General features: G+C 42.4%; 1 protein-coding gene across 1 annotated transcript in view; it reads left to right on the top strand.

The window, feature by feature from the left end:
• Positions 1-320: 320 nt before the first annotated feature.
• rheb (Ras homolog, mTORC1 binding) overlaps positions 321-26,515 on the top strand; it is a 48,712-nt gene continuing 22,517 nt past the window's right edge. Inside the window, exons 1-2 of the mRNA XM_061239425.1 lie at positions 321-581; positions 13,601-13,672. Coding sequence (XP_061095409.1) covers positions 530-581; positions 13,601-13,672 — 124 coding nt within the window. The 5' untranslated portion in view covers positions 321-529. The remainder of the gene's footprint in view (positions 582-13,600; positions 13,673-26,515) is intronic.

The following is a 26,515-nucleotide window of genomic DNA, read 5'->3' as shown; positions in this document are numbered from 1 at the left end:
ACGCATACAAATAAGAGAGTTTTATTGGAAACCTTTCAGATCCATTCCAGATTTTAAATGGAAAAACCTCCTTTTCTGGCAACCCTTTGAACGTCTCTTAAAAACCTCCTGACGTCTGAATGGCAACCCTTGTAACCACCCACGCCACACATACAACCGTAGACATAACAATATCCACCGACCAATGGCGTTCGCGTCTGTAAAAAGAATACTCATTGATGATCCAATAGTAACTTACTGGGAAGATATATCCCGCCTCTGTTGTAAACACAACCAACCAACAGTGAATTCTAATGAATAATTAAAACAGGATTGCTGTGGGGAGTGACGCAGAGGTTACTGATGCTCGAGTTCTTTTCTGAGAAATTAGCACATAACGGGTTCAGTCGTAAAATACTTTATTCGTTTTTTAAAAACCTATTTAAGGAAACTCTAAATCTCAATTTCAGTTACATTTCGGTCGGCTAGTGCACCCCACAGGCCTCTGCATGTTGATATTGATGTCGTGTTGTTGGTAGCTAGAAAAAAGATGCCGCAGCCGAAATCCCGTAAGATCGCCGTCCTGGGATACAGATCCGTGGGTAAGTAGCCAACTAACGTTAGCTGCTACAATTTCAGCAGCACTGTAATCTGGGGTGAAAACCATTGCAGGCTAGCTAGCTTTCAATCACTGTTAAATTAGCTAGAACCTTACGTTTCGCTAGGGAATAACGTTAATTCATCTGTCCATGTAGTGACCGTTATGTGAAGTAGGACCCTGGATAGCTCACTAATAGTCCCTGTTAAAACTAACCTTTAACTTTGCTACATATTAGCTAGCGCTAGCTAGTTTGCTAGATAGCATGCGAAATTAACTAGCGATTTTTCAAAAAATCTAGCTAGCCTAGCGATAACAAGCTAACGCTGATTAACGTTAGCTGTCAAGCGATCTGTCAGTTGTAGCGAAGGTGCTTCGTTAACGTTAGCTAGCTACCAAGGTACTTGCTCATACTCGGTGTATTCTAAATGTCATCTTGTGGCCGCAGTTGTTGCTTATGCAGTATATTTGAGCGACTGCAAGTTGCATACAGTACAACTAACGTTAGCAAATACTTACCTAGCATTTACTAAACAGATTCGCGAGCTGCACCTGATGGATTATCACGTGCATGTTACGATAGCTAGAGGTGGGTAGTGGGCAACCAGCGCGAGCTACACTGTTGTTGAATGCCAAATAGCGAGCTAGCTGCTGAATAATGTTAGGCTAGCCAGCAAGCTACCGTCTGTCCGTTAGTTGGGAACTCATCCTAGACATACCCAAGTCATAAAGTGAGCTTAATTGGCCAAAAGCTAACATGTTAGAATAAAATTATACATTCGGTAACTTACACTCCTTTGGATAGATAGACGTTAACAGTATTACAGGCTGCTAACGTTAGCACCATCTTTAGGCAGCGCATGTTGCATTTAACTAGCTTGCGTTTTTTTCTAGCTAAGTTAGCTGTATTGGTTTGGGTCTGACCCTCTTTTAAAAACTGAAACGATGCATGAATTCTGTGTTGGCTAGTTTGTCCACACTCGTGGCCAGTTTGCCTTGGTACAGCAGGTGTCACCGCAGAACTGGATGGGTGTTCACTGTCAGCTACATCTAGCAAACGGTCGCTCAATGTAGTGTATCCTAAAACAAATGGGTGCTGCCATCTTCGTCTAATTGCGAGTAACTAATGCTAACTTTTATATTAATTTTGTAAAAATGCATGTCATATGCGTGCGATACACATAGCAGCCTACAGACTTCAGTGCAAACACTGCTGCTGGACTGGTACAGTAGCCATAAGTTTCATTGATGCTTCTTAAAACACAACCTAGCCGCCTAGTTACTCTCATGCTCTTGCAGAATTCTTTTCTGTCAGTATGCACAGGAAGTGCAGTTTAGATTCTGATTTGGTACGAATGTTTTAACTAGGTTTATTTTCTTCAAAAGAACCCATATCTGTAGTGGCAAGTTGAGGGGAAATGGGAAACATCTCATTGCATCATTTAACTGGAATTAGCTGCAGCCCCCAGGTGATTTGAAGTCGGACTCATTTTAACGTGGTTGCTACGGCCACGCCCGCATTGTGTTCGTCCCTGGATTGTAGTACCCACAATTTGATATCCAGACCGTGTGACGTGTTCTATGAAATGGCGAGGGAGTTTTGACTGTCAATGGTTATGGAGAACAGAAGGACACTGCAATGTTAATTAGCCTTTTGTATTTAATCCTATTACTTAAAATGTTAACATATTATCAGGAGAAATATAATTGTGCTTATTAAAACTATTATTTCTGTGCAGCGTCTTACATTTCCATGTGTATGTTCTGTTTGTGGATCCCTGGATAGTTTCACTCCCACATCTGGGGGTTTATTTTGGGAACACTCGATGTGGACACGTCATTCTTCCTCTCAGGGGAAGTTTATAGCTACTAGAATTCTATGCCATCTGCAATAAAAAAACATCAAGGAATCTGAAATGAGGTTAGCTTGAAATCATTTGTGATGGTGTAGCCTAGAGATAATCAAATCGAACCCTCAAATTCAAATCCTGGTTTCCTTTTCTACTGGTTACAGTAATTAACTGAACAGTTAGTGTTACTTATTGGCCATACTGTCTTTACACCTGACTCCTAGGTAAAGGCAGCAATTCTTGGCCCTCGGGTACCGTAGATGATCCCTGTTGTAGCCAACATGTAGAAAGGGAAATCTAAACGATGGTTTGCCAAATGTAATGTTCTGTCAGTTAGGTATTTTAATTCATAAGCCTGTGGAGGTTCTATGTACATCTGAACCTAAGCTGGAGATCAACTTTCACTTTCAAATTTATGTAATCGGAAAAAAGCTACCCATGTTATTTCTGAAATGTTCAATCCAAAACTGTAGGCAATTTATCAAGTAGGGGAAAGGGTGTATTGGCTACGTCCTAACAACATATTGGACCATTGAAGCTTTTTTAATGAAAGTAGTATTATGGAAAAACAGCTTTGTCTTGACACACTTGATCTTGTGACTGCTTTACTAAATGTGTTCTCTGACTGTTAGCACATATTTGTTTATGTATTCATCTATTGTACCAGTACTTTTTTATTACGTGTGAAGTGTTATGTCAGGTCACTCTGTGGTTATGATAGTACCTCCAAGGTGTTGAAACTTGAGTAGGAGCAGTTATTCACTTATAATATGGGACATATCACAGCTTCAGGGGGGATGAATGGCCTCTAGCTGTTGGCAGAAGCTAACCCCCCTCCCCTTTCAGCAAATCGCGGCAGTCAGCTCAGAACTGTGACAGTGGCAATTGGCACAGCCAGTCTCCTGGAGGCAGTCCTAGACCTCTTAGCTAAAAAACCTGCAAAAGCTGAAAATTGAATTACGGGGATAATCTCCAAATTAATGGCGGCCTGCGCTTCTTAATGCCCCCTCTGTCTGCTTCTGCTGTTCTGCAGATTCACATTAGGCTCATTGACGGACATATGCAATTGTGAGCTGTGCGGATTGCTCATGGTACCGCCACTGGGGTGAGAGCACATACACTCAGTGAGCACTTTATTAGGTATTTATTAGACTTATTTTTCATACTTATTAAGTCTTCTGCTGCTGTAGCCTATCCACTGAAGAGGTTTGACTTGTTATCTGTTCAGAGATGCTCTTCTGCATATCGCTGTTGTAATGCGTGGTTATTTATGTTAGTCACCTTCCTGTCAGCTTCGACCAGTCTGGCCCTTCTCCTCTGACCTCAGAACTGCTGCTCGCTCAATGTTTTTTGTTTTTTGCACCATTCTCTGCAAACTCTAGAGACTGTTGTGTGTGAAAATCCGAGGAGACCAGCAGTTTCTGAGATACTCAAACCACCCTGTCTGGCACCAACAATCATTCCATGGTCAAAGTCTCTTAGATCACATTTCTTCCCCAATCTGACATTTCGTCTGAAAAATAGCTGAACTTCTACATGCTTTTATGCATTTAGTTGCTGCCACATAATTGGCTGATTAAATATTTACATTAACAAGCTGGTGTACAAGTCTACCTAATAAAGTTATCATTGATTGTACGTATAACACACTAGAGCAGATCCGGAAGAAGCCTGACTGGACAGCAAGTGAAAAATAACCAAAATATGACAGTAAAGACTTGGGATGCTTGCATTAGCTTTGCGAAACATAAACTGCTGTTAGCTGTTTCATTATTCAGAACACAGATTCACTGCTTTGCTAAACTGAAATTAATATTCCTGCCGAGTTAAATATGGCAAATGCTGCAGGATTTGGGAGGACAGCAAATTCTATCTTGTATAGCATAGCAATGATATAGCTAATTAATTCAAAATGCATCAGCTCTTTTATAAGGTATTGTGAGTTCTACATTTCTCTATTAGGCACAGACAGTAGTTGGATTCCACTCTCTGTTACCCTTATTTGCACAAAAAACTGATTCAAAGTTTGACTTGGAATACCTCTAACTTTAATATTGCTTCTGCTGTCAAGAGGTGTTTGATTAATGAAATTAGACCAGGTAACATGGCCCAGTCACATGGAATCACGGTCACGAGCATGAAACGAGACGGCTTGAAGAAGGCATGTCGCTCTCCTTCTGGCCGCCGAGGGACGGGGTGTGGGCGATGTTTCTAACACTAACTCTAATTGGATCAGACTGGGTACAATTGGCTACCAAATTGGGAGAAAAAAAACATCTTTAAGTCCTGGCTTTTCACAGTGTCACAGTTTTTCCGTCGAACAATTGTGAATTGCAAAGCAAAAAAAGAAAGAAAAAAAAGTAGTATAGACACTTTTGTGAACTGCCATTGTCTCCCCCTGCATAGAGCCTTGAGTGATACTCATTTAATAGCACATTTTCATGTTGGTTCAGTTCATAGAATAGCTTTAAATCTATTTTTAGTCTGCCACCATCTCTTGCCATAATTATATTCGGGTTGCTTTATTCATTACTTTGATAATCTACAATGCTATGTGAAGCATGCAAGATTTTATTGTTTTATATCAGACATTCATTTTCAGTGTTCCTTCTGCATTATCTTTTTAAGTAGCGTATAACAAGATCAACTAAACATTGAGGACATCGGAATGTATGATGTGATCTGTCCCTTCAGACCTTAGAGGAAAGAAAGATGTGGTTTATAATTGGAGTCTGCTGCTTGGCATTTTCTGCAGGAACAACATTTGCGCTCTGAATATCTAAACAGATTGGGTAGCTGTTTACCCTATTGAATGCAAGCTATATGCCGAAGTTATAAAGAGTTAATTCATTTCAATTCCCTAAACATGAGGTTTCTTATAGGCATGGTAGTTTTCTGACTTGTAAACTATTTTCTGAAAAATGATATCCTTCATGGATAATGGACCATTTGCTTTGTTTCCCATCTAGCATACTGTAAACAAGTTGTAACAGTTTGGTCAGCTCAAGTCAATTCATTGTCTACATATAGCCTACAGGTATGTGAATTGAAATAGGCACATTTTGTGTGAAATGAACCCGAGTTTGTTATACTATTTTGAAAAGCACAGTACTGGGAAACATTGTCAAGGCATACAGTTAAATACAAGTACTGAGACAATTGTGCCATGTTAGTTGTTTTTACTCTGTACTACTCAAATTTGTGTTTTCAAATCAAATTAAATTCACAATTCACAATGTCTGCATTTATTTCTTGTTTAAAAAAATAGTAATACATTGAACTAGTATTGGGACAATACATTTAGCAGGTTTACCATATTACTCCATATAACTATTTATGAATGGAAAGTGTCAGGGAGTGGGTTATATCCTTTGGAAGCAATTGTAGAGTGCTTTACAAGCTAAAAGATACAAGCCGAGATGAGGGCCAGAGAACTGAGAATGACAACAAAGGAAGCTAATGTGAGGATAAAAGAAAAGAAAAAAAATCAAGCTTGGTTGTTCATGAATTAGAATTAGATCACCGTTTGTGCATTCCAAAGTCAGGAGTACGGAATGTCCTAAAGAGGAAACTAACTTCTGGAGGACTGCCAAATTGCCATCAATCAGAACGTTTATGAAAGACATCAGACTTCCAGATGTGGAACTGCTCAGCTGAGAGCGACAGTGCAAAAACCATGTACTTTGGACAGAGGACTCAAAGATAAACCTTGACCAGAGTGGTGGGATGTTGAAAGTGTGGTGAAAGAGAGGGACTGATCTGGTCCCTCCGTGTACTTCATCTGTCAAGCATTCCATCTGTCAAGCATTCTTTGCCCTCATTCCACTGTGTAGTATTCCCCTTGTACTCCCTAGTTCCCTCCATGTGTTTCCTTCCCATCCCTGTCCTCTCTCCTCTCCCCAGGTCCCAGTCAGGTAGGAGGTTCGCCTCCCGCCAACATGGGCAGAATATCTCTAACCTCATCTTCCCTCCCAGATCCCCTGGTATTGATCTCTGTGTGGCTGGTGGCCTCTGGAACTGCCAGTCCGCCGTCCAGAAAGCAGACTTCATATCTGCCTATGCCTCCCACCTCAACCTTGACTTTCTTGCTTTATCTGAAACGTGGCTCTCACCTGAGAACACGGCCACCCCGGCTGCCCTTTCCTCTGCCTTCTCTTTTTCCCACACACCCAGAACCTCTGGCAGAGGAGGTGGCACAGGTCTCCTAATCTCATCCTCATGGAGATCTAGTGTCTTCTCCTCATCCCTCTCCTTCTCCTCTTTTGAATTTCATGCGGTTTCTGTTACTCTGCCGTGCAAACTGTTTGTTATTGTTGTTTATCGCCCCCCGGGTCCTCTGGGAAACTTTTTGGATGAGATGGACATCCTCCTCAGCTCCTCACCTGTCAATGACACCCCCCTGATCCTCCTGGGTGACTTCAACCTCAACTCAGAGTCCACCCAGTCTACCTTTCTCTCCCTCCTCTCTTCTTTTGACCTTACCCTCACTCTTTCCCCTCCCACCCACAAAGCAGGCAACCTTCTTGCCTCATCTTCACAAGGAGCTGCACAACAACCAACCTCTCTGTAACACCACTCCATATATCTGACCACTCCTTCATCTCTTTCTCTCTTCCACTCTCCTCTAACACCCATCCATCTCTCCCACCATCCACTGTCACCTGTCGACGGAACCTACGCCACCTGTCTTCCTCCACCCTCTCATCGACAATCCTCTCCTCCCTACCATCTGCGGAGTCTTTCTCTCGACTGTCTACCGATGATGCGGCTACAACTCTCATGTCCTCCCTCTCATCTTCCTTTGACTCTCTGTGTCCCCTCACCACCAAACTAGCTCGGGCCTCCCCCCCCAGTCCTTGGCTTTCTGATGCTCTACGAGCTGTCCGAACCGAACTGCGGGCGGTGGAGAGAAAATGGAAAAGGTCCTGTCTCCCCAGTGATATAGCCTCCTTCCATGCCCTCTTATCATCTTTCCATTCCTCTGTCTCTCTAGCTAAATCTTCCTTCTTTCACTCGAAAATTAACGCGGCCGCCTCTAATCCCCGCAAACTGTTTTCAACTTTCTCCTCTCTTCTGGCCCCCCCTCCCCCCCCACCCCCCTCATCACTCACACCTGATGACTTTGTCTCCTTCTTTGAAAAGAAGGTCGATGCTATTCGCAATTCCTTCTCCCAACCCTCCACCCCTGCTGACCCTCCTACCCTCCCCAACTCCCTAACCTCCTTTTCTCCCCTCTCTGACGCTGACACACTGAAACTCCTTACTTCCCACCGCCCGACCACCTGTCCTCTTGACCCCATCCCCTCTCCCCTCCTACATTCTATATCTGAGGACATTCTCCCTTTTCTCTCCTCTCTAATCAACACCTCCCTCTCTTCCGGCACCATGCCCTCTTCCCTGAAGAGGGCCAGAGTCACTCCCCTCCTCAAAAAACCTACTCTTGATCCCTCTGCCCTGAACAACTACCGGCCTGTCTCTCTTCTTCCCTTTCTCGCTAAAACCCTGGAACGGGCGGTCTGCTCCCAACTGTCCACTTATCTTCTCCACAACAATCTCCATGACCCCAACCAGTCTGGCTTCAAGAGTGGCCACTCCACTGAAACCGCCCTGCTCGCGGTCACTGAGGCACTCCACTCTGCTAAAGCAAAATCCCTCTCCTCTGTCCTCATCTTCCTCGACCTGTCAGCCGCCTTCGATACAGTCAACCATGAGATTCTGCTCTCATCGCTGTCTGGGATGGGTGTCACAGGTTCTGCACTCGCTTGGTTTTCCTCCTACCTCTCTGGTCGCTCCTACCAGGTGACTTGGAGGGGCGCACTCTCCGACCCTCAACCCCTACGAACTGGAGTCCCGCAGGGCTCGGTTCTTGGGCCTCTCCTCTTCTCGCTATACACCATGTCCCTTGGTTCTGTTATCTCTTCCCACGGCTTCTCTTATCACTCCTACGCTGATGACACCCAACTCTTAATTTCCTTCCCCCCCGACACCCAAATCACCACACAGATCTCTGCCTGCTTGGCTGATATCTCTGCGTGGATGACTTCCCATCACCTGAAGCTCAACCTTGCCAAAACTGAGCTTCTCTACATCCCTGCTAAATCCTCTCCGTCAATTGACCTCTCACTGACTGTGGAGGTCTTTGTAGTTTCCTCCTCCCGTACGGCAAAGAATCTTGGGGTGACTCTTGATAACTGCCTCTCCCTGGCTCCACAAGTATCCTCCACTGCCAGAACCTGCAGGTTCTTTCTGTATAATATACGCCGCATCCGTCATCTCCTGACGGAGAAAGCCACCCAGCTCCTAGTCCAGGCGCTCGTCATTTCCCGCCTGGATTACTGCAACTCCCTCCTAGCCGGTCTCCCAGCGTGCGCCATCAAGCCCCTCCAGCTGGTCCAGAATGCTGCAGCCCGCTTGATCACCAGTCAGCCCAGGTCGGCTCATGTCACCCCGCTTCTCATTGGCCTCCACTGGCTTCCTATTGCCGCACGCATCCGATTCAAGGCCCTAGTGTTGGCATTTCAGGCTGCTAAGGGGACTGCCCCACATTACATACAATCCCTGATCACTCCCTACTCCCCAGCTAGACCACTTCGGTCTGCCAGCTCTGGTCGCCTTACGGTTCCCTCTCTACGGGCACCTGGCGGTCGAGCTGCACGTTCACGCCTGTTTTCCGTTCTGGTTCCTCAGTGGTGGAATGACTTGCCTACCACTGTCAGGACAGCAGAATCCCTCCCCCTATTTCGACGCAGACTCAAAACACACCTCTTCAAACTCTACCTTAGTCCTCCCTCCTGATCTACCCCGCCCCCCCCCTTCTGATACCCCTATCCCTGTCTAACCCCCCCCACAAAAAAAAAAGAAAAAAAAAAAAAGAAATTGCACTTATGATGACGACTATATGTTTAGAACAGCAGTCCAGGTGTATTTTCCTAGTTCTGGATGTGATGCTTTGACTTGTGGTAGAACCTATGCACTTGTAAGTCGCTTTGGATTAAAAGCGTCTGCCAAATGACTAAAATGTAAAATGTAAGCATGGTGGAGGCAGTGTGGCTTGGGCCTGGATGGCTGCATCTGGAAGCGGTTCAGTGATCTTTATTGATGATGAAACCAGTGGTGGCAGTAACAGAATGACAGCTGAAGTGTACACTTAATCTCCACCAATGTTCAGAGAAATGCCACCAAACGCATTGGACGGATGTTTATTATGCAGCAAGACAACAACCCAAAACATATAGCAGACTTAACCAAAGATCTTATAAGAATTGCTTTAACTGGTCCATTCTGTCACCAGATTTGATGTCTGACGCCCCAGCTAACACACAGCAACTGAAAATGGCAGCAGTAAATGTTTGGCAGAGCATCTCTCACATGAACCTGGCGATGTCCATACGTGCAGTCTTCAAATGTACAAAGTATGCAATGGATTATTGACCTTACAAGTCATTACATTTGTCAAATTGAATTAGGGGGACTTGGCTCATTTAATTGTATTGTAGTTCAATGTCTGTTTTAACAAAAAATATCTCATGAAATAAATGCAGACAATTTTTCCTCATAGTTGAAAATACAAATGTCATTACCACTACAGGAAAAACAACCAATTTGACACAACATTCCTAATACTTTTACATTCGCTGTAGGTAAAATGCTGTGGCTGGTTTTTGTATGCAGTAGCCCATCCTGTTTTTATACTGTATGTGATATTCAAGTGGCAGTTTGAAAAAGTCATTGTGGAAGTTCAATGATTTGTAAAATTTTCCTCGGGGTGATTCTTCCCTACAAAGATGTCTCTCAATTTCCCTTCTTTGCTGTTATGGATGTTTTACTGTTTCTAAACTGTCTTCTTTGTGTTTTTTATGGCTGTGCTTCTGGTGACAGTGTTTGAGTGCATTTTCCCTGGTTCATAGAGGAGCTGCCTTGTGTGAGTTTTATGACTGTGCGTATCACCATATACCGATTCCTATCTTTTCAGCTTGTGTTCCTGAAGGATGGGTTGTTTATGACAAAAGTTATGACCGAATATGAAGTAGTAGTTGAGTAGAGGTGGTGAAAGATATTTTCAAAGTAGCTTTCGAAACTTAATCTTAAAGTTATTAATTATCAAATCCATCGGCCAGTTAGCAGGTAAGGTCCATAGTCAGGCCTGGAGTAACTGTCATTTTTGCTGTTAACTGTGAAGTGGATTTGGTAATATACAGCCCATTTATATTAGTGTCACCATGTGAAGAGCATCCAAACAAAGTTGAAGACTGCAAAACCAGTGTGAATTATGAAGCTTACGTAAAGCTTCCCTTCTCGTTTATGATGTGGAGCTATTCTAATAATAATAGGCCAATTCTCGTGTTTATTTTTATATCATGAATATAATCCTGTTCCATTATGGTATGTTATGTAATGTTTATGATTAGGTAAGTGTAAGTGTCCTAAACTCGTTATAAGGATTATAATTCTCGTGAAACGATAAACAGACCTGTGGCTGGTGATATTAACAGAGTACTGTGGTGCATGTGGACTCACCTGTCTCTGCCGTACCTCAGGTTAGCCCAAACAATGCCGCAGTCGTACAGCGACCATCCCTCACTGTCAGCCACTGTTCGTTCACCTTTTTTCCAAGGGGGGAAAACAATTGCTGTGGTTTTACAAACAAAACAACCAAAATAAAAATACGAGATACCAGAAGCCTCGGTTTTGGATTCCCCAGCAACCTCGCAGGGAAAAACCAACGCATGTCCAATTCACACTGATCTCATTCAATATCACCAGCTCACAGTATCCCCCTTAGAGGTGTTATCCTAAGAAACAAAACTAAATAACAAATGAAGAACCTAGGAAGGAAGTTTCCAGTTCCAGCAGATTTCAAAAGATGCTGTTGTAACAATAAAGGTCCATATAGGTACCATATTAATAATAGGTACCTCTCTGCTGTCTCCGTAAGTGTATGGATTTTACTTATACAGCTTTATTGCTGCACTGCACTTTATGGTTCTTTAAGCATTCTGCAGATTATTAAAGAACCCTATTTATAAAATACGCTACCTCCTGTCTTTCCTCTGGGCTTTCACTCGGGAGAAAATGGGTTCACATCGACAAACATTCGATGCCAATGCAGGGGCCTGGTTGTTATAGCAACAGTCTGCAGGGCCGCACAGGGTGGACGGCAAACCTGAGCACAGAACTAAAGCTAGTTTACTACCGATCGGCTATACCATAACTGCAGAACAGAGTGTCTATAACATGCTTGGATTAGGTGTTAGCTGCTGAGCTTTGAGGATTTCACTATGAAACCTCATTTTGGGTCTTGTTCCTGTTTCTGCTTCTTGCAGTATGTTTGACGTGAGCCTTTTGAAATCTGCTGCTTTCATGAACAGACGAGAATCACATCCTGTTGGATTTGTGTTTCCTTTTTGTTTTATAAATGTGTTTCGCGTGTGCTTATTTAGGCATAGTGACCAGTTTGAATAAATTGTATAACATGTTGTGCAGTCACTCTGGTAGAAGTAGAATTTTATTTTGCCTATATTTAAAAAATTCAAATATAAGGGTGTATTTTTTTCTATTCTACAGGTTTGTTTGGTAGGTCTGTTTGGAGAAAATTGGTGTCTCCTGATAATTACAGAAAATGTAACTCAAAGATTCAAGTTTCTATCATCCCTGATTAAAAGCACCTGCAAACTAGGCTTGCTAAATGTTGTGGCTCTATAAAGTGCCACAATTCCACTGAATATGGCTGTGCTTTTATCAATAGTGAAAAAATGTGTAAAAATGCTTTTGTGGAGGAATCAAATTTAATTAAAAACTGGATTATTTATTTTGGCGATTTACCAGTTTATTTTCATTATGGACAGCTGTCTCTGGAAACTTAAATAAGCTCATTAAGGGAAGGAGGGATATTGGACTTAGAACACTAGTAATGATCTTTTTGCCAAGGCTAATGCTTAATTCAAGTAATGCATTAATGGCCCTGATTAGCTTGGAAGGCCAGTCATTAACTTTGTTGTCAGTTTATTGGAATGTTTCCTACTAATTGCAGTTGTGAATATTATATGTGCATGCCAGGAAATTTGTGTATTAGCCTAGATTCATGTATGAAGTATGGTTTTAAGATATCAGTTTCTTCATGATCCAGGTTTTAAAGCCAAAGCCAGAAGAAATATTTATAAAGGCCCATCTTCATTAAAAAGTGACTTTGCTTTATGTTCATTATGCATAGTATAGTTGCATATAAAGCTGGACAATTAATCAAACATCAATTGTTATCGACGATAAATGTCCCCAACCAACCTAATTTAGCTAATGTCGTTATGTTCGGTAAAAGCGTTTTTTAATTATTTTGATGAAACTGTTGCACAATTTGCGGCGTTGTGAACCATCCAAACTACAACACCCAGCAGGCCACTTTGTAATGCCCAGCGACATTTTTCTACCTCGTCCAGCCTTCATTCAAAATTCAGAACTGAAGTTGTGAGTTTGTGTTCTTATAAACTTAACTTACAAGTACACCAACAAGTCTACTTAGAGTGCAAGAACATAAAATCTGTTAATTTGAGACGCACTTGTATTATATTGTCATTACCCTTCTGTCTGTTATAAGACATGCATCCGATTAGCGTGTTCAAAAGTGTTGTTTTTGAACTACAAAATTATGGTTATTTATCGTTATTGAGGTAAATGTATGAAATTAGCATGATATTGATTTGAGGCCATATCACCCAGCTCTAGTTGCACACACATAGTATAGTATAGCTGTAATGTACAAGTGCTTAATCTTTAAAGATGTGGCCTTCCATCTTTAAGAGAGATGTGACAGACAGTTATGCCCTGTGAACCTTTGAAAAGGTCCCTTTGGGGAGGTGAAAGACAGAACAGTTGTAAAGGACTTAAAGGGATGAAGGTGCCTGTGAGTGTTGTCAGGAGCCTCGGGGGATAGGGTCTCGGTTCAAACACCAATGGGACTCATGTCTTAGGGCAGCCCTTGACATTTACCTTATGAGGATTTACTGCGCTGTTCAATCCGGTTGTACTATCGCTCTCTCAACCAGACGTGTTTGAAGGTCCTCAGGGGCGCAGGTTGATTACTTAATTCCTGAATTGCTGAATCAGTTGACAATAATATTCCTGATAATTCACGACTGCAATCCACTGATATCTGTGTCCGTTTCCCCCTCTTTTGCAGGAAAGTCCTCCTTAACAATACAGTTTGTGGAAGGCCAGTTTGTCGACTCATATGATCCAACCATTGAAAACAGTAAGTGCAAATGACTCTCTGCCCCCCCCCCCCCCCCAAAGAAGAAAGAATGAATGTATAAATTATTACAAGTGAAGTTATGCTGTATGGATATTCTTTCTTCATAGTATCACTCAACATCAGTTACTGTTTTTGTGTGCTATTATTATTGCCTGCATTGTCTCGTTTTCATTATTTTCATCATTTTATTTTCAGATGATTGCTGCATCTGCATTTTCCCCTGTAGTCTGCAGGCTTGCACAATGAGTGTTAGGGATACATGTAGCATAGTCTGAAAATCTCAGATTATGCGTTATGCTGCATTATGCTGCAGCTCCTTTCAATCCTATCTGCATTTCAGCAGAGAGGAATGTTTTTTTTTTTGTAGAAATATTTTTGTTAAAGTTTGACAGTCACTGCATGGAGTGGGATGAGTGGTCATACCCGGGAATCTTTCTGTTTGCCTGCGTGCAATAGGGCTGCTCGATATGAGGAAAATATGCGCTATGCGATATCGTTATTGAATATAGTGATGACGATATGACTTGCAATAAATAAACAAATATTGAAGTGTGCACAGTTATAATGTATTTCTGCTTTAGGTGCACTGCTAACATAGTACACAGATAATTAATAGCCTATGCCTACAGAATGAACAGCCGATAAATTTGACAGAACATCAATTTAAATAAATGTTATTCCTTGCAGGTCAAGCTTTCTTTTTATCATGCATGTTCATATCGCAGTGCCGATATATTGTGCAGCCTTAGCTTCACAATTGTAACAAACACATTTTCTCACCCAATAATACAAGTATGGATGAGAAAATGTTAATATATGCAATCTGGTGTCTAGCCTGCAAATTTGAGTTCTGTGCATTCAACTCTGAGCTAGTTATTCCAAAAAAGGTTTTTGTCACCCACTTAAGTAAATTAATGAATCGGTAGCTGTATGTTTGTTTGCTCTTTGATGATCGTGCACATTAAACCAAAATTTTGATAATTTATCCCCTGGCTCCAAGTCTGCATGTTTGGCTTTCATTGCTTACTCTCATGAATAAAAAGCAATGCTAACGTGTTACAATTGTGCCTTATGGGGATATTCACTATAAGTGTTAGCATATGCTGGCTAGTGAAACATATTACTGTGTAATCAGATGTACTAGCTTGCGGTTGGTTTTAAAACAAATGAACAACATGGACATTTCAATCATGATTTTGTTTTGTTTCTATTTATACACAATTCAAATACATTTTAACCATGGCTTTATTTGTAATGGGTGCAGTTTTTGTCTCTTGTTACTTGTATTGATAATCAAGCAAAGTCAGCGTTTCCGCCACTGCATAGTGATAAAACAGTTTTTTTATAAATGTAATGTACTGTTTAATGCTTAATCCTCAGATGAAATTGCGTTGCCTAGCTCTAACAACTAATCTGCCGCTGTTAGTTCTCTAGTTCTAAAAGCCGCTACCTTCCAGGAATAACAGAACTTGGACTATTCAGTGACTGATTTTGGTCAACTAGCGCCATCTACAGAATATGGAGTGAAACTGTCCAACCAGTTACTGCGGAAATCTGCGGAATTCTGCAGTTTAGCACTCATTTTAAATTACTCTGGCTGTGCGAGTCTACTCACAGCTAAGAGAAAATCCTACTCTGAACTACAGTATACTGTTGTCGCTCACCATTTTGAGTTTATGAATGGGAGCTGTTGAAGCAAAATCATCCGGTTAGAGGCCTTGCGGCAGGGGGGCGTTATTTCCCCATAAATAGCTTATTTTGGCTCGAAGTGGAGAGCAAAGACGAACTCGCGAAGCCCGAGTACCTCTGCTGTCTTTATTAAATGCCTGTAATTGGATAATCGCCTGGGAGGCTCGCTCACAAATTTGTAGCTCAGTCACTGCTTTACATTTCATGTGATGTAACTTAGAGCTCTACAGGGTCTGTGTGTTAGGGAGTTACAGTGCATTCTCTGATACAAACAAAGAAATCTTGTGGTTTCAGTTGAAAGGCAATTAAATTAAGATACTATTTTTTCAGCGAAAGGGAATACAATGGAGGCATCTGGAGTATGTGTCTTGTGTGGAATTTAACAAACTGTTTTATTTATTTGCTTTCCAAGCACTGCGCTCAATTTGCATCTTGGCGATAATACAAAAGAGAAAAATGCAGTGCAGAAAAAGGTTTTAGTACGTAACATAAATGATCTGTAAGTGTGCACACACTTTTTTTTTTGTTGCAGAAATGAACTGTGTTTTGTGAACAGCAGGGTAGCGTGTGCCAAAGCTAAAATAATTACAAATGTTTGATCCGCTATGCTGACGTTTCTTGGCTCATATGAATAGGTGTAAACACACCAGAGAAAGTAATTAAAACATGCTTATATTCACAGCGTTGGCTCCTTTGTTAATTAGTCCCTTTTATTATTGTGAAGTCAACAAAGCCATTCATAACCTTCTCATGGCTTCATAATCACATGCATTTTTCACAGTGTGACATCTGTAATAGGATATTTTTAATGGGGAAAAAAACTCACTTAATGACTCACTTATCTGGCCTCAGTAATTTGAGAAAAATGAACCACACCGGGAAACGGAGATAAAACGCCAGAAACCATCAGACCATAGCCGGCCAGATACTACCCTGATATCTCCCTAATAATCTTGCCCGTTCTCGGCTTCATTGGTGAAACACATCTTTGCCATGGATTTTTTCTTGCATCCCTCTATAAATGGAAACCACCATTTCTTAAAGTGTCTCTGCCCCCTTGACAATTTTAAAAGATGTGAGCTGGGGTTGAGGGTGAGAGTGCAGAAGCGAAGGGGGCAGGAGGGCTGGCATATCCTGGGGCGGCCTGTAGCGTAGTGGTTAAGGTACCTGACTGGGACACGCAAGGTCGGTGGTTCTAATCCCGGTGTAGCCACAATAAGAACCGTGCAGCCAGTGGGCCCTTGAGCAAGGCCCTTAACCCTGCATTGCTCCAGGGGAGGATTGTCTCCTGCTTAGTCTAATCAACTGTACGTCGCTCTGGATAAGAGCGTCTGCCAAATGCCGATAATGTAATGTAATGTAATATAGCTGAGGTGGGAGTGATAGATCCCGAGTTTGACATCCTGCCGAATGGCAGAAGCTAAGCAGGTATCTTGTTTTGGGCTTGGTTAGTACTTGGATGGGAGACGTCCTGTGAAAACGAAGTTGCTGCTGGGAGTGGGCCAGTAGGGGGCGATCTTCCCTCTGGTCAAACCCCAATGCCGCAGTGCCATGCACACTGTGCTGTAGAAGACGTCGTCTTTCGGATGAGGAGTTAAAAAATGTATATTTCTCTCCCTCCACCTTAGCTGATGTGTGGCTAGCATTGGTGGGTGCTGCACATTGTAGTGCACATTGCTGGTGGTTGAGACGAGCTATTCCCTCATGACCGTAAAGCACTTATGAATGCAATTGTCTGTTTATCATCTACATTTTATTGAACTGAAGTGGGAAGTTTTTATACTGAAGGCAATGGTGTTTACACTCAAAATCCTGCACAACAGGAGAATTTATTTATTGGTCCTTACTATTCTGTGTATTAATTAAATCTCGCCTGGTGGACTCTAAATGCAAGAAAGAGCAATTGCAGGGGGTCATTGAATTGAGACTCTTTCAGTGCTGTTTAGAGTAGAACCTGATACCCTTCTGCTCATCTGAAACTGAATATGCTTCCTTTTAGAGCTATTTTCACACCAAAGCTGTTGGTTTTTTGTAAGTCACACTTCAGTAACACGACGATTCGAATATATGACTTGGATACATTTGCATATGTCACTTTCTAACCTTGCTCATATGCTGGAAATTTTATATTAAATGCAATTTATCAACATAAACAACATAAAGAACAATTATATGTAGTGCAGTCTATCAATATTTTGACAGTGGCAAAATGTATGCTGTTTTTTAAATGAATGAATATGAGGTGTATGACTTTGTATTAATTTGAGGGTTTTTAGATCAATAGCGGGTGATCTGTTTAGGAATTACAGGCCTTTTTATACATTGTCCCCCCATTGCAGGGTGCTGTAACATTGGGACAAATGGCTTCACAGGTGTTTCTGATTAGTCAGGTGTGTTCAATCGCTTCCTTAGTGCAGGTAGAAGAGAGCTTTCAGTATCTAGTATTGATTCTAGGCTAGACTTGTGCCAGTGAAAGTCAAGGAAGCCATTATGAGGTTGAGAAATATGGAAAAAACAGTCAGACTCATTAATTCATTTAAAATCCAATGTACAGAGAAGACACAACAGAAAGTGTGTTACTGTCAAAATACTTACGGACTGCACTGCTGTACTTGCAATTTACAACTCAGGTCAACTGAGTTCACATGCATGCATTTCCCCTTTGGCAGTTACTCATCAGTTCACACAGTCATACAGTGCTGCAGATTGGAATATAGGGTAGTTGTACCATTTGCTGCCCAAAACGATTTATTCTGGCACCTTTGAAAACTGTTCTCAGCGGGGCGTAGATTTTACGTAATGAAACTGCTCATCGAGGGAGCGCTGAAGAACTCAGCCAGTCGGACGCAGCGGCCCCTTTTCCATTCCTGAGGTGGGGACCCTCAGGAATGTGTGGAGGAGCCACTGGCCAAACCAGCGAATCGAGGCGCTCCAGAACGAAAGGCGTGGTCGGGTGGAGGCCGGAACATTCCTCAAGCGGCGGGCGCCCGAGGCGCCACGAGGGGCATTGGTGGGCAGCGGTGCAGAACGGGCACCGGGCATCGGCAGCCCTGGCAGCCGAACAAAGGCCTGCTGTCACTGGGCGAACATCCATGCCCTGGGGCTAACGCAAGCCAAGGTTTCAACCCCCTCCTACTCTTCCAAAGGGACAAGTAGGCACGGTGGTGTAGGGGTTAGCACTGTGGCCTTGCAAGAAGGAGGTCCTGGGTTCGGTTCCTAGCCAGCCTGATCCTCTCAGCTTGGAGTGCACGCATGGATTTACGCTGGTTTTACTGCGTTTACTCCCACTCTCAAGACATGTCAGGTTAGGCACACTCCTGCCATTGCCTTTGACTGTTCATAGAACTGGAGTTGGTCCCCACTGTGGCTAAGTAACTGGGATGGGTCAAATGTAGAGCATAAATTACTCCATGGGGTTCAATAAAGTATATCTCATCTAAAAGATGGTGGTTGAGTTAGGAGCTATATGACAAGGATATGTCAAACAAACCTACATAAATACGGAGGTCATGACCTCAGTGTCCTCACTGGTAGTTACAGGCCTGCGTACTGCAGGCATCTGTGCCAGGGAAAAGCTCTTTCAGCTGTTCTCAGTGGACTGAAAGTGATATCGGTGAAGCTCGGCAGTATCTGATTCATATCGAGAAACATTAGTAAAGGCCTTTCTGAATCGCCTCACGCCTCACACAGTGAAAAAGTCTCCAATGACAAATGTCAGACTGTTAAGCTCAAACGCACATTTTCTGGACGAAACTCTTCTGCAGCGTTGTGCGAATGTAGTCCTGCTGTGCTCAGGAAGGAATATAGACATCAATGCGGAGGGGGTGTAGCCTGCAGCAGAGTATATGCTATTAGGTGCATCTGTACATGCTGTATACAACTGCACTGCTGAGGGGGAGGTCCCAAGCATAGGCCACTCCACTCTTATATAATTATTAAGGACCTGTTTGTTGTTTATTTACACACAAGGTAAAACTTTAATTGGATAGACATGCATGAAGTGGTACAAGCGAACCTAACTTATAAATTATTTACAGAAGTGTATAATATGCTGTAAACTATACCGTAATGCACGGAATTACCAATTTTACACGAAAGCTGTGAGCATCAGTGAAATCACATGAAAATAGAACGAAAACATAAAAAATCAGTCGACAGCATTTGAAATTGAGGTGAAGAATGTCTGATGCAACCATTGCAGAGCGTTCAAGATGAATAGCTGTGACCAGCTAGGCTCTTAATATTGCCCTATTAAAGGCTTCTGAAATCAGATGAAAGGCACACTTTGAAGCTGAATACATTATTTCGGTGTTTGCAAGAGCTAATCTGATTACTTTAATGTTATGAGAGCTTTACATTAGCTACATATTTTATGTTTGTCTGTATTGATCAGATACCCTCTGTACTACAGAAGCCTCACCACTTAGAGAAGGTTCCTGAGTTCAGGGGAAACCCTGAAGCACAGAATAATTGGCAGTAGATGAAATGAAGCAGCTCAGCATGATGATTGAATCTGACTGGGGTGAGAGCACGGTGTGTGTGTGTGTGTGTATGCGTGTGTGGGTGTGTTTGTGTGCATGTGTATTTGCACAAGTGTGTCTATGTCTGTGTGACTGTGTGTGGGTGTGTTTGTGTGCATGTGCAAGTGTGACTGTGTGTGAATGTGTCTGTGTGCACGCGTGTGTGTGTGTGTCTGTGCATATGCATGTGTGTGGGTGTGTTTGTGTGCATATGCAAGTGTGACTGTGTGTGTGAATGTGTCTGTGTGCACGCGTGTGTGTGTGTCTGTGCATATGCATGTGTGTGGGTGTGTTTGTGTGCATGTGCAAGTGTGACTGTGTGTGAATGTGTCTGTGTGCACACGTGTGTGTGTGTGTGTGTGTGTGTGCATATGCATATGCATACGTGTGTGTATTTGTGTGTGTGTGCGTGCATGCATGTGTGTGAGTGCGAGTATGTATATGTGCGTGCGTATGTGTGTGATTATGTTCGTGTGTATGTGCGTGTGTATGTGCGTCTGTGTGTGTGTGTGTGTGTGTATGTGCGAGTGTGTGCGTGTGTATGTTCGAGTGTGTATGTGCGAGTGTGTGTGTGAATATAAGTGTGTGTATGTGCGAGTGTCTGTGTGATTATATGTGTGTGTGTGTATGTGCGAGTGTGCGTGTGATTCCATGTGTGTGTGTGTGTGCGCGTGTGATTCTATGTGTGTTTGTATGTGCGAGTGTGTGTGATTTTTTGTGTGTGTGTGTATGTGCGAGTGTGTGTGTGTGTGATTATATGTGTGTATGTGCGAGTGTGTGTGATTCTATGTGTGTGTGTGTATGTGCAAGTGTGCGTGTGTGTGTATGTGCGTCTGTGTGTGTGTGTGTGTGTATGTGCGAGTGTGTGCGTGTGTATGTTCGAGTGTGTATGTGCGAGTGTGTGTGTGATTATAAGTGTGTGTATGTGCGAGTGTCTGTGTGATTATATGTGTGTGTGTGTATGTGCGAGTGTGCGTGTGATTCCATGTGTGTGTGTGTGTGCGCGTGTGATTCTATGTGTGTTTGTATGTGCGAGTGTGTGTGATTTTTTGTGTGTGTGTGTATGTGCGAGTGTGTGTGTGTGTGATTATATGTGTGTATGTGCGAGTGTGTGTGATTCTATGTGTGTGTGTGTATGTGCAAGTGTGCGTGTGTGTGTATGTGTGTGAGTGTGTGTGTGTGTGTGTGTGAGTGAGTGTATGTGTGTGTGTATGTGCGAGTGTGCGTGTGATTCTATGTGTGTGTGTATGTGCGAGTGTGTGTGTGATTCTATGTGTGTGTGTGTATGTGCGAGTGTGTGTGTGATCATGTGTGTGTGTGTGTGTATATGTGCGAGTGTGTGTGTGCGTTCGCGCGCGTGTGTGTGCGTGCTCCTGCGTGCCTCGCAGTGAGTCGTGACTGCCCTGCTTCGATCTTCTCTCCGCGCTGTGCTTGCTGCACGACTCTGTTGGCAGGGAAACTCAGCTCAGTGTGTGTGTGTGTGGGCATTCAGCCAGGTGTCTCTCTGAAGCCTCCGCCCCGTCTTCATTCACAGCAGAGTGCTGCTCTGTGTTAGCGGCGGGAGAGGCCCGGACCCTCCCGTGACCTTCGCTGTGTCCGAGAGGAGGAGAAGACCGACACACCCACATCTTCAGAACGGGCCTGTCACACAACCGTGCTCTCTGTAGTGCCGTGCGAATTGAAATAAATAAATAAATAAAAAGATGAAAATGCAGCCTGAAACTGGAGTGCTGCAGGAGTCAGCAATTCTGGTGGGTGAGAGCAAAAATAAACACCATGGAAAGGCAATAGAAAATGGCTGTTCTCACAGTGCCCTTGATTGAACTCTCTACGGATGCGATGCAGGCTCCCTCTTTTGTGAATTACATTGGATACCACATTTAAAGTGGTGTTACTTTTTTTTTGTTACTTACACCCTTTTCGTTTCTTTCACCTAGTTCAGGTGGATGCTTGAGAGGACCAATGCTGTTCACCATACAGCTCACCATAAAAACCCTGGTGTAAAATCCAGCAAATATTAGCTTGAAATTACCAGCTACCAGCTGTTTCAAAACATAGCTTGAGCTGGTCAAACCATGTTGGGTATGGAGCTGGTCTGAAGTTTTCTACCAGCTACCAGCGGTTTCAAAACGTAGTTTGAGCTGCTTTTTTCAGCAGGGGAGCTCTCAGACATGGTGGCTTCAGAGGAGGAAACCAATATCCCAGTGGTATAACCCCCTGGGATTCGGCAGTCGTTCATTTCAGTAACTCTGTGGCAGATTATTGATGTTCTGGGTGGTGGTCGGGCAGACTGGCCCGGGAGCCGTGAAATGATATGTTGAACCAGAAGTTTCCTGTCATTGCCCAGTCACAGCAGCAAGATTTAAGCAAATGATATGGTCTTAATCCCCGTGTCATTTAAGGTAAACCCATCTACAGTTATGGAGCCTGACCAGTTTTTTTGCGTTTGCCTTGGGACTTTTTTTGTGTTTTTTTCCTTTTTTCAGGTTGTTAATTTCAAAGGTGTTGGAAAACTGGCAATTAGAAAAATGTAACTATTAGCAATAGCTTTGAAAAATAAATGTATAGGTTAGCATGTGAGGATGCAGTTTTGCATGGGAGGAATTGGCAGTAATTCAGATAAGGGAAAGTTCTCGCAGTAGCCTATTGGAAAGAAGGTCTAGTCTTTTCAGTTCAGGATGAGGGACTCACCTCCTTCACACAGCGGACCATGTGTGTCTGAAACAGAATAACTTGCATTATGTTAACCTCATCCTCTGCCATCCTTAACAACTCCTATTTACACTATTGTAAGTGAGCACTGGTTGCAGTAGTAGGCAGTATTCAATGATAAGACCAGTTGGAAACTGAACCCCCTACCACCCCAGGTGTGCCACCTCCAGCACCTTTTCCAGCTGCCTGCACACACCAGTATTGCATTGATCTATTCTAGGCTGTTGTGTGTAGTCACTGATCAACCAGAGCCTACACCATGAGCTGGCCAGAGGAGAATGGGCTCAATTTTGGTTCTGGTTCCTCCAAGGGATTCTTCCTTTTTGCCTACAGTAGCAACCTCAGGAGTTTCCTCGCTGTCAGCCTATGCTTGCTTTAGTTGGGATTTTAAGCTGCAAAGCTTATTGTGACAAATGTTTGGTTTAATACGCTGTATAAATACGCTGGAAAAAGAGCAGGCGCTTTGTCACATTTGTGACATTAACTCCCGCCTCAGGAAGTGCCTCGTCATTAAAAATGATTGATGTTGCTAGGAGCTTACAGTCATTTTGCATCGACACTAAACACATTTAAAATGCAAAGCATGAAAGGTTTTTGAAGATATCAGTGGCAAGTAATAAATACCTACATAACAGATCACATTTGACTTCATAATGTGCCCTGTGTGTACTTAAAATTGTGAAGGTTTTGCAAAATGGCTTGTGGCAGTGTGACACGGTAATTACAGAACTATTATTATGTTAACTACACTGTTATTCAAAATGGAGAGGCTGGTTTTTCCTCTCTAGGAATCTGAGGCAAGCCACTGCTCTCGCTGGTACTCGCAAGGTACTTGCTATAACCATTTAAATATCAATGTACCAATGTAGCTGTCAGTGGGTAGGCCTAATGTGCAAATCTGAGCTACGGGCAAGGACAGCTGCCAAGAACAGTAATTCAAATCTGTGTTTACAATGGCTTCTTAAGAGGCTTCAGTTGGAGTACACACAAAGAGAGTCATTTATTTGATTTAATTCTCAAAGGCAGCAGTCTTCAATTGAAATTTGACTGCATGTCAAATGCATAGTGTGAAGCTGGTTTTCAAAGTGCAAAAGTTTTCTCTTCTTTTATTGATGAGAAAGGGAATACCCACTGAGAGGCAAATGTTAATGTAACAATGAATATGAGTCCTGTCACTATTAGCAAAATGAGGAAATGAGGGCAATTATGGATGTTTTTGTCTATCCTGGTTTTCTGTCAAACATTAATGGCTGTCTAACTTGTGGGGGACACATGCTGTATGAGTACCATTTGTGAATTACTGGAATCACTATTTAGGCCTAATGTGTAATCAACTGCTGAATCCAGCTACTGCATGTTCCTCTACAGTATTAATTATTTGCACATTATAGGTTACATAATTACATAGTATGTCATAGTTGTATGAATATAAAAAATCAAGAATGAACTAAATTATTTATTATTATCCAAGATAATAATTTCCCCGCTTCCTACTTACGAGTATCTGAAAGGAAGCCATTACTGAAAATGTAATGTAGCCAAAATGAAAGGTAAATTGGCAATAATCAGACCAACAAATCAGCTTTGGTAAGAGACTACCATACTCCTACCTCCCCCCTTAAAATACAAGTACAAGGACCATTGACAAAGTACTCTTTGCAGTCATTCTCACAGGGTTTGAAGTGCATGCCCAGCTAGTGCACTACGTTGATTTATTGGCACAAATGGGCTTTCCCAAGGTCTGAAATGATAGCTTTTTTGATTAAAAAAATATATTCTAAAGCCGAGCTAAGCAGCATGACATTATTATAGCCCCCATCTTATAAAGCTCTTTCTAGTGAGACCAAGTGATTTTTAAAAATGCTCTGCTTAGTTAGTTACTAACACAGCCCCTTAATAGAAATTACATACTCATTATTTTGACATAGGTCATGACATTGTGTAAATCAATGCCTAATTGTTAAGTTCAGAGAGATATCCTCATTCCCAGGCAAAGCTACCATGTGACCAAGCCAGTTGTGACACTCGGAACTCTGCCATTAGCTGCAAAATGTAACTTCCAAACTTTGAAAATGAAGCCATTTTAGCCAGGAATTAAAAAGTTGAACAGAGGATTTTAATTGAACATGTTGGATTGCTCATCCTGTTAAGTGCACTCCAGGGAGTGAATTTAATCCATTAAGAAAGGAATTTTCATTGAATGGGCAACGCAGTCATTACCCACTAAATGGGGTGATCTAGCCACACAGGAAAGGATTAGCTTCAAGCGCAATGTTCAAACGTATTGTCCTTTTCGCGTTTACCATTAGTTTAAAACATCAAATGAATCCCGCGAGTAACTTTAGCAGGTTTAATTGAACAATGATAATTTATTTTTACTGCACATTCGAAGGCTGGCTGCGCAGAGCTTAAATGTGGAATTCATGACACCTGCATCCATAACTGCAGTAAAATAGTCGACAGGTGCCATCGTGTAGTATTATTACTTTTTAAATAATTTGATACAACAGACATGCTTCCTTGATGTGATGCATTATTTAAAAGCAGAGAAATTCACACCAGCAAAACAGACCGAGATGGTGTGAGAGAAATTATGCCATGTCTTATCTTTTTGTTTTGATTTTGTTCATTTTTATGGTACAGAATTACGGTATCAAAAAATTATCATAAAAATGGTATTTCACATGAGTTGAGAATTAGTACTTTATTAAGGAAACAAAAGTACTTTTAAACCTGCATATATCCAGTCATCTTCTCAACATAATCAACTATAGATACTAAGGATATGCGTTTGTGTGTGTGTGTGTGTGTGTGTGTGTGTGTGCGTGCGTGCGCATGAATATATTCTGTTCTTGCTGTTAACCGTTAAAAACATTTCAAAACACTGTTGGGAATTTTAGTTGAGTCTGCATTACACAGTTGGAAACAATGCCAGGGCTTGAGAGTAAAACAGCAGTGAGGTTGAAATGTGAGACTAGATAACGCCGGGGGAGGGAAGTGTGTGTGTGTGTGTGTGTGTGTACCCTGAACACTGAACCCCATTCTGCACGCTCGAGTGTGCTTGGCTCAGAAGCCACCTCCATCCTGGGTCCATTTTGAGCCGGGTTGGTGTCAAGTGACGCTGGAGTTTGAGCAATTCACCTCGGCCGGTTGCGGAATGGTCCCCTTTGCCCACTCGTCTACGTCCCGATACACTCAGATTCCTCCCATGATTATGACGCTTCTGGCTGAAAAGCGCGGACATGCTATTCAAGTACCTCCACCTCCGCAGCACCCTGTGGTCCCTCCTAGCTATAAATAGAAGCCGCATCTCGCTGGAGTGCGGCGTCGCTAACCGTAGCCGACACTGCTGAGGAAGTTCCCCCTCCCCCTCCGCGTGTCCTTCACAGCTCTCTGAAAAATGGAAGTAAGCCTGTGCCTACACCCACTTAACGGTTGCCATATCGGTTCTTGGTTCATTAATTAAACATTATCTGCTCCTGCACTGTAAAAAAATAAATAAAAAGATGCAGCTTTGAATGCTTAGCTACAAGGTTACCTGAGGTGAAATTTTCTCAAATTGGTACGGGAATCAAGGACTGCACATTGAAACTTGTGAGACTTGGCAACTTGGCAACCTTTGAATGTCAATAGCAAGTCAATTCAAAGGTTGCCAAAATTGAAATGTTATCAAATGTTGTTTGTTGCCGTATTATAATCTGGAAATTGGAAAGCTGTGGTGTATTTCTCTATGTCGTAAATGAAAATTTTAACACTAAAGCAGGCCTCATTATGGATCCAGACCGCAGTGTTTTATAATAATGCTATTATAACTATATACAGTATTTGGTTAGCAGGCAGTCATATATTGCAAGTTGGTGATTAATATCACAGTGCATGCAAATTCATACTACCTATAATCTTCTCATCTTGTGAAGGTGCA

This window comes from Conger conger, chromosome 4 (genome assembly GCF_963514075.1).
Source record: "Conger conger chromosome 4, fConCon1.1, whole genome shotgun sequence".
NCBI classification, from domain to species: Eukaryota; Metazoa; Chordata; class Actinopteri; order Anguilliformes; family Congridae; genus Conger; species Conger conger.
This window is presented reverse-complemented; position numbering and strand designations above follow the sequence as displayed.